Source organism: Periplaneta americana, chromosome 1, assembly GCF_040183065.1.
Source record: "Periplaneta americana isolate PAMFEO1 chromosome 1, P.americana_PAMFEO1_priV1, whole genome shotgun sequence".
NCBI lineage: Eukaryota > Metazoa > Arthropoda > Insecta > Blattodea > Blattidae > Periplaneta > Periplaneta americana.
In genome coordinates, this window is record NC_091117.1 from 196670101 (window position 1) to 196684443 (window position 14343).

Sequence of the window (14343 nt, forward strand, 5' to 3'; positions counted from 1 at the left end):
AGTCTCCTCGAATATACCATCGTACAGCAGATTTCGTATTTGTGGGCGTAATATCTTAATTCTGCTACACAGCACTGCATGACACGCCACTCCACAATCACAATGATTTACACACAGTATAACACAGTCACAATGATTTACACACAGTATAACACAATCACAATGATTTACACACAGTATAACACAGTCACAATGATTTACACACAGTATAACACAGTCACAATGATTTACACACAGTATAACACAGTCACAATGATTTACACACAGTATAACACAGTCACAATGATTTACACACAGTATAACACAGTCACAATGATTTACACACAGTATAACACAGTCACAATGATTTACACACAGTATAACACAATCACAATGATTTACACACAGTATAACACAGTCACAATGATTTACACACAGTATAACACAATCACAATGATTTACACACAGTATAACACAGTCACAATGATTTACACACAGTATAACACAGTCACAATGATTTACACACAGTATAACACAGTCAAAATGATTTACACACAGTATAACACAATCACAATGATTTACACACAGTATAACACAGTCACAATGATTTACACACAGTATAACACAGTCACAATGATTTACACACAGTATAACACAGTCACAATGATTTACACACAGTATAACACAGTCACAATGATTTACTCACAGTATAACACAGTCACAATGATTTACACACAGTATAACACAGTCACAATGATTTACACACAGTATAACACAGTCACAATGATTTACACACAGTATAACATAGTCACAATGATTTACTCACAATGTAAGTACTTCATTTTATTCACCAATAGATACCAGCAAATTTCGTATACCTGAACATTCCTAGAGATTAAGAGCAATAAACTGCGAGAAAGAAGAAGAAAGTTATCCAGATTCTGAGACAATAGCTTCGGTCCCCCCTCCCGCAGGAACAAACATTTCCTTTACCGGTATAGTGTGCGATAGCTACCTCAACACTGTTAGGTGATACGCAAAAATCAATATTACTAGTGGCTTGTGCAGCAAATGCTGCTGCAAACTAAGTTCGTTAGACGTTCAAATAAAAATTTTTCAAATTTATTTTCAATGAAGAATACTTGTCTTTTTGATAGTTATTTGCTTCCATAATAATGAAACATACTCCCTCTGAATGGATTTATTTAGGCCAAATACTTTTTCTTGAACCTATCCAACTTCAGTTTTTGAGTTTCAACGCGAAAACTCAAGTATCAATGTCAGGACGAGAGCAGTAGCTATTTTAGGTCATTGTGGATTGTAGGCAAAAGTTAAAAAAATGTCAGGTTTGCTAAGCTTTCGAACAATAGCATTTTCGTATAGCTGCTGCATGTAGAACTTGAAATGTAGAGCGTAAAATCATTTTATCCTACTAAGAGATCTTGCTGAAATGATCTGGAGACTACAAAATTTTCTAGGCCTCTTATTTTATCAGTAAGTAATACCTTTTTTATCTTTCCTTAGGAATTGTAATGCTTGCGCTCTCTCGAGCCAATACTGAAGACAATGACACATATCAATATCTATACTACACCGCCATTAAGTATATGAAAAAGACTCAACCCCACTGGTTTAATAAGTATAAAAATATTTGATTTTTAATAACATTATTATCTTACTTAAGTTTTGTAGTTATATATAGCAGTCACTCAGTAAATTATAGAAATGAAGATCTAAATTAAGATATTCTCTACATTTACTTACATAACCTCAAAACGTTTCAATTTCATGTCATCAATATAGCATCAATATTATGTACAATTAATGAAGAATAGACGCATCATGATACTAACTATAATAATATTTAATTTCTAATGGTAATTATGTCATCAAACCACCTTAAGTTTCGTAGATTTGAATATCCAATACACAGCTGTACTCAGAAAGTTATACACTGCAGAATCAGTTTTAATAACAAATTGAATTGAGCTCTAAATATGTCGGCAATCCTGCAGGTAATGGCCTTCGTGTAATAGCCTATTGTTTATTGTAGTGTGTGTTTTGTTCTGAAATTCAATCAAGTCGGTCGTGATTCAATAAAATTAGTTCTCAAAACTGACAACAGATGGATTTTGGAAAATAGGAAAATTATGTAGGAAAATTGACATTTCACTGAAAACTACTATTTTTCCGAAAAACTTTGGATGCCAGGCATGAAAATGAGGGGTCACTCATTAAAATCCGTTCAGCAGTTTTCCCGTAATTTCCATTACCAGTTCAAATTATATAGATTTTCGTATTCTGTGGGTTCGAAAACATGGTAATTGGTGCATTTTTTGTCTGTGAGGAAATCAGTGCTGTACAGTGTAATTAAAAATAAGCTAGAGTGAAGTGTTAGGGGTAATATAGGTTACGGATGCTTATACAGAACTTGAGGAAATTGTACCCCCGTTATGTACTGGGGTTTATCAGGAATCCGTTTGAGACCTCGCTCTGTCAACCCTGATGCAGGATGGTCACCCTGTCAACTTCGGATTCACGAATTCCAAACGGGACTTAGAACAATAATCGAATATAGGACTGACAGTAGGCCAATATGTGTTGACCGGCTCTAAAAATCCAACCATCCACCCAGCGTTCCAGCCACTTGATTATTCCATGTGATGTCGCTTTTCGTGACAACTAAAAGACAGCAAAATTTGTTATGATCCAATTTCGAGATTTGGCGTGAGAGTGTGAATAAATGCTTTCGTAAAAATCTGATACTCACTTTATAATAATTGTCACCACAACATTGTCGAAGTTGAGTACACCTGAAAATAAATACATTGACTCCACTACAAAATGCATGTAGAAGGGATTGTTTCAGAGATCATGTTTTAAGGTTTGTGCCGTCATCAAGGACGCAATAGATGTTGAAACAAATAGGTATAGCGAAATGGCTGTTTATAACGACCCTAACAAGTATAAATCCCTTTCCAATTCTTTTTTAGTTTATCTGAAGAAGAAGATAGAGCACCTCTTCGAAACGTTGTGATTCCCTATTTGAAGGGTTCAGAGACATAGTGGGCCAAGCGCCATTTATTAAAAACGGAGAAAGCAAGGGTTAAAGTTAAGTGAATACCATAGTTTAATGAAGATTGACATATCATTTAGTTTTAATGTGTATACTTTATATTACTTTCTATATGTTTCCATGGAATTATGGTAATAACTTCATTTTAACCCTTGTTTTCTACGGTTTTAGTAAATGGCGCTTGGCCCACTATGGTTCTGAACCCTTCATTTCATTACCAACATTTGAAAAAGTAATATCTACTACACTTTTAAAAAAATTATCATTACTTTCTCCCTTCCTTATATTTGGAATATTTTACTATTATCTATGATTATATTTCCGACTATCAATATTCACGATTCTATACTAGCTGCTTGTAAAAGTAGTCTTGATTTTTGTTACTGGAGCAAAATAATGCAGCATACGATATGTTATTATTGAATTCAAACTAGTAATTGTGTAGACCTATTTATCATGGACGATTCTCTGCATTTTAAATTCCTTTCGAGTTCCACTCCAAAAGGAAACTTGAAAAAAAAAAAATGCCTTCTCTCGGCTTTGTCTATATGCGTCAGAGACGAAACTAATTAGTCTAGCTCTTCCTCCCACCATTTATCTGCTGAACACTTCTGTTAGCTCCCACACAAACTTTAACAAGCTGCAAACCTTATTAATGACATTATTTTAATATTGAACTGCACGTCCATCTACTACGGAATGTATATCTTACGATATACAGAGTGAGTCAAAAGTTTGCAACCACCCTATTATAGGTTGAAGATTTGTTAGGATAACATACAATACGTGTTACCATTTATCAATCAACCATGCACATAAATCTAACCTTCTGCCATTTTTAAAGTAGCCATTTTGGATGAAACTTTGAATTTCAAATGGAAACGGGTCATGTGACCACATTAAATTGTGTGCTATGTTATGAGAAAATCAATGTAATAATCAGTTTAGAGATATCTTTAATCAGATTCATGATATGAACTGCTATTATAAAAACACAAAACAAACATTTGCATAATATGCTCAACATGATGTCCATTTTGGGCAACGCAGAGACATAGATATTTTCTCCGCTCATAGACGCATATAGACAAAGCCAAGAGAAGGCTTTTTTTTTTTTTTTTTCAAGTTTCCTTTTGGAGTGGAACTCGAGAGGAATTTAAAATGCAGTGAATCGTCCATGATAAATAGGCCTACACAATTACTAGTTTGAATTCAATAATAACATATCGTATGATGCATCATTTTGCTCCAGTAACAAAAATCGAGACAACTTTTACAAGCAGCTAGTATAGAATCGTGAATGTTAATAGTCGGAAATATAACCATAGATACATATCAGGAGTGATATTAGAAGAAGCTTCAACGATGCGCGTCTTCAAATGTTCCATAGTCTTAATTTTCTCCGCATATATCGAACTCTTTATATATCCACAAAGAAAAAATTAAGCGATGTCAAATCTGGAGGACTGGCTGGCCAATCGATTGGTCCATGTCTCCCAATCCAGTCTCGTGAGAACTGCTCCTTCAGACAGTTCCGTACAGAAATATTTTAATGGGATGGTACACCATTTTGTTGAAAAGTGATGGCGATTTCTCATTCTTCATTAAGTAAAACTGGCAAAATGGTCTTTGCAGCATGGTCCAGTAATTACTGGCCATCAATTTCTCCCCATTGGATAACAACCCAACAAAATGCCTTTTCTAAATTTCACACCATACAGTTACTTTTTCAGCACCTTGCATTTTGAATGGTTCAATCCAATATGGGTTTGTTTCAGGCCAGAACTTTCCATTTTGTCGGTTAATTCTCCATTAAAGTTTACTTAATCAGTCAACATTATCTTCAATCCAAAAGTTGGGTCGTCATAAATTTGCTGTAATCTCACTCTCAAAATTCAACGCGTCAGTCAAGATCATTTGTTTTAATGAAGCATACGTACAGTGGAGATTTGACGCTTCATGTTGCTTTGATATCCATTGAATATTTTTCTTTGTATAAATTGCAGCTGCATGTAACACCATACTTGAGTAATGTTCATCCGTTGCTCTTCTAGGACGTCGACTTCTCTTCTTATCAACTATACTCCCAGAATCACGAAATTTCTAGATAAGTTTCGTTGCAGGCTATGAGTGATAGGTGCACTTTCTCGTAGACAACTATTGGAAGTTTCTGCAATATTTATTTGGCTGAGTTAACTAGAATGAAAAATGATATAAATGACATAAATTCCTTCGTCTTTTTACAATGCTATCACAGAAGTGATGACTTTCTATAAGATAAACACTTTAAAAAATCTTTGCCGTAATTACAACCCTGTATTGAGTAACAAACAACTTAAACATTATCCATGGAAATATTTTTTTATTAAAAGTGAATCACATTAAATATCTTGAGGAAACATTTATTCTGCGATATTTCCTACGGGAATTGAGAATGAATAATTTCATCGTTGTTTTTCTCATCGAATTTCACACAGAGTGGTCACATGAGAGATTTTTATTTAAAATTTCATTTCAAAGTTTCATCCAATATGACAGTTTTCAAGACAGTGGAAAATTAAGATTGTGTGTGGAATGTTTACGCACCTAAATGCCTGGTTAATTGATCTTATAGTACAGGGCTGGGCACATTACGTGATTCTGAGAAATGAGCGCTGTGTGCTTTAAAGAGCTTGTCTCGCGAGCGGTGTGACGTATGCATACTGTACGTCATTCAGTGGTGACTCTGCAATATGAAGGCGAACTTTGAAGACGGAGCTTCCGCTCATAGACTAAAGCGGACCGCTACTCCCAATGCTTTTAATGTATCATGGGAAGAGTAGTTATTTTTGGTAGAGAGCAGTGGATTAGCAAAGTGTTTAATTTGTCATAAAACACTCCAACTGATTAAGAGGATCAATTTCCAACGACATTATTCTTTACAACATGCTACTGAATATGACAAATATGTTGGTAATGAACGCCTTAAATTAATACAACTTAAAGAAAATGTTTCTGAGGTACATTATATTAGAGTATCTATTTGATATTTGCATTGCATTATAAGTTATTATACACTTAGTAATATATAATTTTAAATTATACAAGTATTATGATAGATAATATTATATATCATGAACTATAATATACTATACTATGATATATCGTAATACTTGTATAATTTAAAATTATATATTACTAAATGTACTATCATAACTTATAATGCAATATAAATATCGAATAGATACTCTAGTATAATGTACCTGAGAAACATTTTCTTTAAGTTTTATTAATTTATGGTCATACATCATATCATATCATATCATATCATATCATATCATATCATATCATATCATATCAATTCATATCATATCATATCATATCATATATCGTATCGTATCGTATCGTATCGTATCGTATCGTATCCTATCATATCATATCATATCATATCATATCATATCATATCATATCATATCATATCATATATCATATCATATCATATCATATCATATCATATCATATCATATCATATCATATCATATCATATATCGTATCGTATCGTATCGTATCGTATCGTATCGTATCGTATCATATCATATCATATCATATCATATCATATCATATCATATCATATCATATCATATCATATCATATCATATCATATCATATCATATCATATCATATCATATCATATCATATCATATCATATATCATATCATATTATATTATGTATTAACAGCATGACAATAATGCACTTAGTGAATCGGCTATGAGAATTAGCTACAAAATTTGCCACGAAATTGCAAAGGAATTGAAAACATTCAACGAAGGTGAATTCATCAAGCGATGTTTAATTATATTGGCAGATGAACTCTGTCCACAGCAAGTAGGGGAAGTGGAAGCCATATGCCTGTCTCGTAGAACCGTGGTGAGGAGATTGCAGTATGTGCGTATGGGTTATGTAAATAAGCCTAATTATTTGTGTGTATGCATAGAGCGAAGTTTATTTCATTAAATTAATAAGAGTGTTATAAAGTCTGTACTGTACAATGGATTGATGTAATATCCTTATAAACTATTATGTACTGAGAGACTGAATGACTAGAACAACCGTGGCTCTTGTTATATTAATTCAGGGAAGGTAGCTGTAATGCGAGTCCGCCACTGCGTGAGCGTTCTGCTTTGGCTTGGAATTGAAGTGCCTTGCGGAGCGAGAGCGGCTCTGGCCGACTAAATGGAGCCGCTCTCATGCCCGGCCCTGTTATAGCAAATGGTAACAATTATTACCATGGTAACATCATTTTTGGTTGCTGATATAACCTCTGCAGTTGCGAGCGTCGTTAAATAAAACATAACATAACATTTTTGGTTGCTAAGTCAAAGCCTGACATTCTCTTGTTTTATGAATAATAAAAGCCAGCTAATTTCTAAACATTATATACTGATTAAGTTATAGGCACAAATAACTAACATTAGCTCTAGTATTATTTGTGAACGTGTGTTCACATTCATCAATATTATTTCAATACACGCTTGGAATTCAGTATATTGCAATTTACACCGAAATCACACGAATTATTTTCTATTGTGAATATTTTCTGTCTCTTTCAGAGTGCATTGAGGATGTTTGCAGCTGTCACCACGAATCATGGCTACCAAAACCAACGGACTTACTGGCTCACGTCATAGGACCCCATTCGGTTAACATCACCTGGAGTTTTCCACCTTATCGAAATATTGATACGAAAACTCCTATCAATGTTACAAAATTCATAATATAGTAAGTATTGAAAGTTTTCCTAAACCTTTTACTAGCATTATATCTGATTGATGGATGTTTCATTTTATATTCACAGTTGCACTGTGTTCATTTTCATTTAAGAACAGCTACAGTTTGCAACTGACAAACTTCTGCTAATATGTCATAATGAAAGGAGACTCTCATATATTTATTACTAGCTTAAAGTATCCGTCATTGTCTGGGTTTTCTATTTTGTTTTAAGTTAATTGAATATCAAACTTTTATAGGGTAGACCAGGGTAATTGTAAACACTTTTCACTGATTTCAAATATATTTTTCAACATTACACAACCCTCAGTAACGGTAAGCATGACAAAAAACATTGTGTTATTTTTAGATCTTTCTTTTCCCTGAAAATGTGTTTAAAATAATAAGGTTGACTCTTTTCATCCTTTAATTGCTAATTTACATTTACCCCACCTTTGAGAGGGGGTAATTTTAAACACCAATTTTCGCATGGGTTATCAGACACTGAACATTTTTATTCTGTTTCAGAAGAAAGAGCTGTATTCCTTCCAATTCCAATTTTGGTCACTGGTTATATTTCGTCCCTTTAACCTATGATATAATGACGATATAAAAACTCCGTACCTCTCTTGAGCTTCACGATAACTGTAGTTACTATTTTTCACATCTGTGGCAACCCTCTCTAAATCCTGTACAGTGTAGTTGGGTGAGGGTCTCATTGATTACTAATAAGTATGAAATGTAACCATAGTAAAGCATGTTTACAATTACCCCCAAGCAATTAAAACTATGGGGAAAATGTAGAACGTCATAATTTAATGAACTGAGGTTATGGAAGATCTCAGAACCATTGTAATAAATGTTAACTACTATACATTACTCATAAAAACAACATATTCTTGAAAAAATAGCACTGTACGTTTACTTACTATGCCAAAAATGAAGGCGAAGCAAAATTCTTTCTCAGCTTTTTTGTGGACTCTTACAAAACATTCGTTCACAACTAAGCAGTTACTTGTATTTGGCGCCAAACTGTTTTTAGGTTAGCCAATGTGTTAATTTAAATATTCCCCCGAATTAAATTTTTATATTGACAGTTTTGTATTTCTCACAGCATTTGTTTACAATTACCCCCTGTTTACAATTACCCTCGTGTACCCTATATTAGAAGAAATAAAACCATGTAATAATTAATAATAATGTGGTGACAGGATTTTTTCTCGTTGCCAAACTTTCAGAACGGCCCCGAGGTTCACTCAGCCTCCTATAAAATTGAGTACCGGGTCTTTCCCGGGGGTAAAAGGCGGTCAGAGCGTGGTGCCGACCACACCACCTCATTCTAGTGCCGAGGTCATGGAAAGCATGGGGCTCTACCTCCATGTCCCCCAAGTGCCTTCATGGTATGTTACGGGGATACCTTTACCTTTTTAATAATAATAATAATAATAATAATAATAATAATAATAATAATAATAATAATAATAATAATATGAAATGAGAAAATATAAAACAGACAGGCAGGCAGGCAGATATGCCTACTGTTATCACATTACGAATATAATTACAGTTCATTTTCGTGAACTATTATTTAACTGGTACATATAATTGACTTTCGAATAAGTAATGAAATATAATTAATTTTTTTCGTTTGTACAGTAAAATATTATTATAATTCACTAAAGTATGTTATTGAATTTCATTTTTGTTTTGTATTTTTATCCTGTGTTCTTGTATGTTTATTTTTCTTATGAACATATTTATATTTTTAAGTTTCGAAAATTTTACATAAAACAAAAATCATAACAAAAATTAAGTAATTAGATCTATAGACGTGGACAAATTATTAGACTAAAACTTTTCTTGGAAACATAATATAATTCGTCATATCAACTATCAGTATAATTCACAGTCTCTATTGTTGTAAATATGATTGTTTACATATTCTGGTATATTTTTCCAGTGGTTTTTTCTGACTATGTTGGTACTACTGTTGTTTTAATTATGTACTTCAGAAGATATTCTCCAATGGCCTGCAAGAAGACCGGACATGAACGAAATTGAAAATCTGTGATCTATACTGAAGAAGAAAATGAATAAAAAGAGGCTTACAACAAAACATGGACTCGTTTAAGCACTGTCTGATATCTGGCTAAATGATGCTGATATTCAAAGAAAGTGTCAAACTTTGGTTTCCAGCATTCCTGACAAAATCAAGTGTTAATAAAGAATAAGGGAATGTTCACAAAATATTAGTAACCTCAAGACTCAATTTTCTGTTCAATATATCTGTGCGAAATACATTTTTGTTCACTATTTCTGCCGATAAATACAGCTTCCTTGCACATATAATTAATTTAATCTAATAATTTGTCCACGTCTGTATTTCATTTATAATTTATTGTACTTTGTAAGGAGATGTAAGTAATTTTGCAGAAACCTATGTAAAATAGCTTGACGGATAATATTATAATCATATCTGATAAACTTTCCTATTTAGGGAAACCGTTATTTAAAAATGATATCAGTGTTGCAACTTTTCTTGCTTCAGTGGTTGACTGACGCGTAACGAATAGGTTTGTATTTGCGTAGACAATAAAGCTCTCTTCTCCGCTCCGATCCACTGCTTGGCTTCTTGACACGAAGAGGTTGACGAACAAAAATTGCATCAGAAAATAGATATAATTCTTTTCTCCATTATTTTTCTATCCCTTTTACTTACATTCATCCTTTTTTCTTCCTTTTATTTTATTAACCGTTGTCTCTCTTTCTTTGTTTATACCGCTCTTTTATTGCTTTCTTTATTCGTTCCCCTTTCCTTTCTTTCTGATCCTCACCGCTTCACGTCAAACCCATTCACTTACGCGGACATATATCTATATATAGTTGTTGTCAATGAAATCGTACAAATACTGTCTTGAATACACGGTTCTTTGACGTATTTCATCCACATTATAAACACCTGAGGAAGCTTCATATGTCTCACCTTTAACATCCTCATTTAAAATGACTCCAATCAATTAAAATTAAACCTACGTAGGTAATTGTATAAACAGTGTTTTTCCGGAATGCACTGTGACTTGGATTAAAGGGGCCTAATTCTTCTTTAATTCTCCTTAAACTGTTTGTGCTGATGGTAATGACTTCACTTCATACGATTAAAGATAGGAGCAGTCCAAAAAGCACATTGAGTGATGAGAGAAATTTCACTAGCAAAGTATAAACTACAGACTTCTCCCTCTACCTGTATTTTCTGTCATGAAATATTACACATTTCGATAATGTGCTATCGCTTTATTTGAAATTGCTACGTTGTTATATTTCATCAGCATCACTGAAGTTTTATTTTGTTCACTTGTGATAATCCGGCTATATAAGTTTTAAAATATCCAATTTGGTATGTTGAAGTACTAGCTTGACGCCTTCATTCGATGGAAAGGGTACTTACTAATGCTGACACTAGGGTCGAGTAGGGCTAATATCACAATCTAGTATATACAGTCACGAAGCTTGAGTTGTAAGGGTGCTAGTAACAATAGACTGTGCCGGTAGTATTTCGCATTGTCTGTAATGAGGCGATAGTAGCGATCCTAGTGGTTAGCAACTATCTATGGATGCATATTTACTACGCATTGAGCTTCGTGCCTGTATATACTAGACTGTGCTAATATGACACAGTAAAAAAGTCAGGCAGATTTGATATAGACTTCAAAACGTATCAAAGGCTCAGTTTGAAAATCTTTAAAACTGAGATTATGGAAATGCATTTTATGCTCTTTAAGGAGCAATATTGAACAAAATTTTAAAAAATTATCAGCCTTATAAATGTGTTAAAAGAAAAAGCAGTTTTGTTGCTTGAAAAATCTTTTGTTGTTGCTCTTGAATGAATAAAGATAGAATAATGTTTTAATTTTCCTTTTACTCAGAATAGTGTCAGCTTCATTTTTGACTAAAGAAAAGCTTTGAATGTTGAGTAGTCTAGCTGTGATTATTGTGTGAATAAAAAAGGCTATTATGGTACGCTGTATTCAATGGCATCACTAGGGGGCGAATAATAATAATAATAATAATAATAATAATAATAATAATAATAATAATAATAATTTATTTTAGCTGGCAGAGTTAAGGCCATAAGGCCTTCTCTTCCACTCAACTAGCAAAAAGTGTATATACATATGCATGAACTTATAAAGAATTCAACATACAAAGTTGATGATCTAAAAATCTACTTAAAATGATCATTAAAATGCCCTTAAACTAATGGAAAAATGATATAAAATTGAAAGAAAATTATATTTAAATATTATTCAAAGTACTCGCACCACAACTTCTTAAAAATTAGTCACCTTGTTTCAATGACTGCCCTGCAAATCTCGGAGAGAGGAGGCAACTTCCTGGAATTTGGGCAAGATAAAGGAAAAGGACATGCAAAAAATGGAGGTTTTAAGGGAAAACTATTGATTTTAATGAGGATTTTACAATGTGTTTCAATCGGTGGTGGTCCATGTAAGTGCCTTTTCCTTCCGTTCTTCACTTTTGTTACCAGATCTTCCAGATGGGGGAGTGTGAGTGACAAAAAAAATTGTGGGTGCAGCTTGTATTCTTGCAATCTTCGTGTTAAAAATACTGTCGCATCCCTTCTCTGGGGACACAACGTCCTGTCCAGGACATGGTGAAAGTTTCTTCCCCTCCAAACATAAATTCTAAAGACACCCCCGTACCGACAAAAGAACAGTAGCGGTCAAAGCCCTCACTTAAACTAAGCTGTTGTCAAGCATTTTATATTACTTCCGTTGTGTGAGGTGAAGCCTTCAGTGGAATGAAGGACGGTCTTTACAGTTTGTTTCAAACTATATAACTCAAACTTCACTGTTACTCACTTATTCAGTAGGTAATTATTACTGACCTATTTGCTTAGAAAAAGATTTAACAGACCTATCGGTAAAGAAGACAGTAAAATGCATTCCAAATGATCTAAAAGTTCTTCAAAGTATTACAAATGACCTAAAATGCCGAAAAAAATTATCTATTAGTTCAAAAACGTCGAAAATAAATTAATTTTTCGCGTTAATATTAACATAGAAAGGATTTCTATATTAATAGACATCGTCCTAATGCGAAAAATAAGATGATTTTTCATCAACATCCGCCCCCTACTCATCACGTTGTTGAGGCTCTCTTTTTACTTTACGTACTGCGAGAAGGTGCTACAGTCAATACCACGTTAATTTGCATCTTATGCAGTTATGCACATAAATAACACATAGGCCTGCATGTTTAAAACAATGAAATTATTAAGAAAGTTTAGAATTTAGTGATCGTCAACTCGGCCGAAAGCGATCATGTGCTCTCTACGCTGCTCCTGTTCGGCTGACCTCAAGGATCCAGCATCTATACTAATAATAAATCTGTAACCAAACTTTTTCTGGTAATTTTCGCTTTTCCGAAAAAATAATTGGTGTTAACAAGTATAACTAACCATCCTGAGACTGAAAATAGCATTTTTTAAATTTCTGTCTGTCTGGATGTTTGTTACCTTTTTTACGCGATAATGGCTGAACCGATTTCTATGAAAATTGGAATATAAATTAAATTTGTTGTAATTTAGATTTTAGTCTATATGGCATTCAAAATACTTCATTTAAAAGGAGGGTTACAAGCAAGTAGTGCTCCCTTTCAGTTTTATCTATGTCTATACAGGTGTCAAAAATAACGTTTACAACGTTTCAGGGGTAATAGAAGAGGTAAAAAGAAATATCTTTTGCAAGTGACAAAACTTTGGCAGATGGACCGTTTGTTGTGTACGTAACTGTTAGTATAATCCATAAAGAATAAGACTAATTGTCGTTTTAGATGTGGTGTTCAAACTGCCGTCCATTGAAGGCATTGCACAACTGGTACCTTCGTACTATGGAGTGTCTGCAACGCTCAAGAAGCCCAACATTGTCTCTAATAACATGTGCAGCTTCAACAACGGAACAACTAAGTCTTCTGCAGTATCGATCGGTGTCTCATACACAAAATATTTCACGTCTCCCCACAAAAAGAAATCCAGTGGGGTTAGGTCCGGTGATCGAGGTGGCCACGGTACCGGCCCACCCCTGCCAATCCAGCGATCGGGGAATGTAGCATTTAGGTGGTTCCTGATACGACGATCAACGTGTGGAGGGGCACCGTCGTGCTGAAACCGTATTCGTTCTCTGATGTTCAATGGGATAGCTTCTAAAAGTTTTGGTAGGACGTCGCGTAGAAAAACAAAATAATTATCACCATGGAGACAGGCAACAGACAAGGCCCTACAAGGTGGTCGTGCACAAACAGAACTAACCAGTGTGTGTTGTGACGGATGTCAAATCATCTATTCCTTCAGGCCATCTAGCGGCAAAACTGCGCATCTGCTGAAGTTTTGTCACTTAAAACAGATGTTTGTTTTTACCTCCTCTATCATCCCTGAAACATTGTAAATGTTATTTTTAATACCCTGTACATTACCTTTCACCAGTAAAAACAATATACCATGATTGGCTGTTATTGTTACAGTGCA

General features: G+C 34.0%; 1 protein-coding gene across 2 annotated transcripts in view; it reads left to right on the forward strand.

Annotated features, from left to right (window-relative positions):
* Positions 1 to 14343, forward strand: part of LOC138706270 (fibroblast growth factor receptor 2) — a 526650-nt gene that overhangs the window by 451319 nt on the left and 60988 nt on the right. For both annotated transcript variants that reach the window (XM_069835373.1, XM_069835366.1), the window contains exon 6: positions 7646 to 7814. In XM_069835373.1, coding sequence (XP_069691474.1) covers positions 7646 to 7814 — 169 coding nt within the window. The remainder of the gene's footprint in view (positions 1 to 7645; positions 7815 to 14343) is intronic.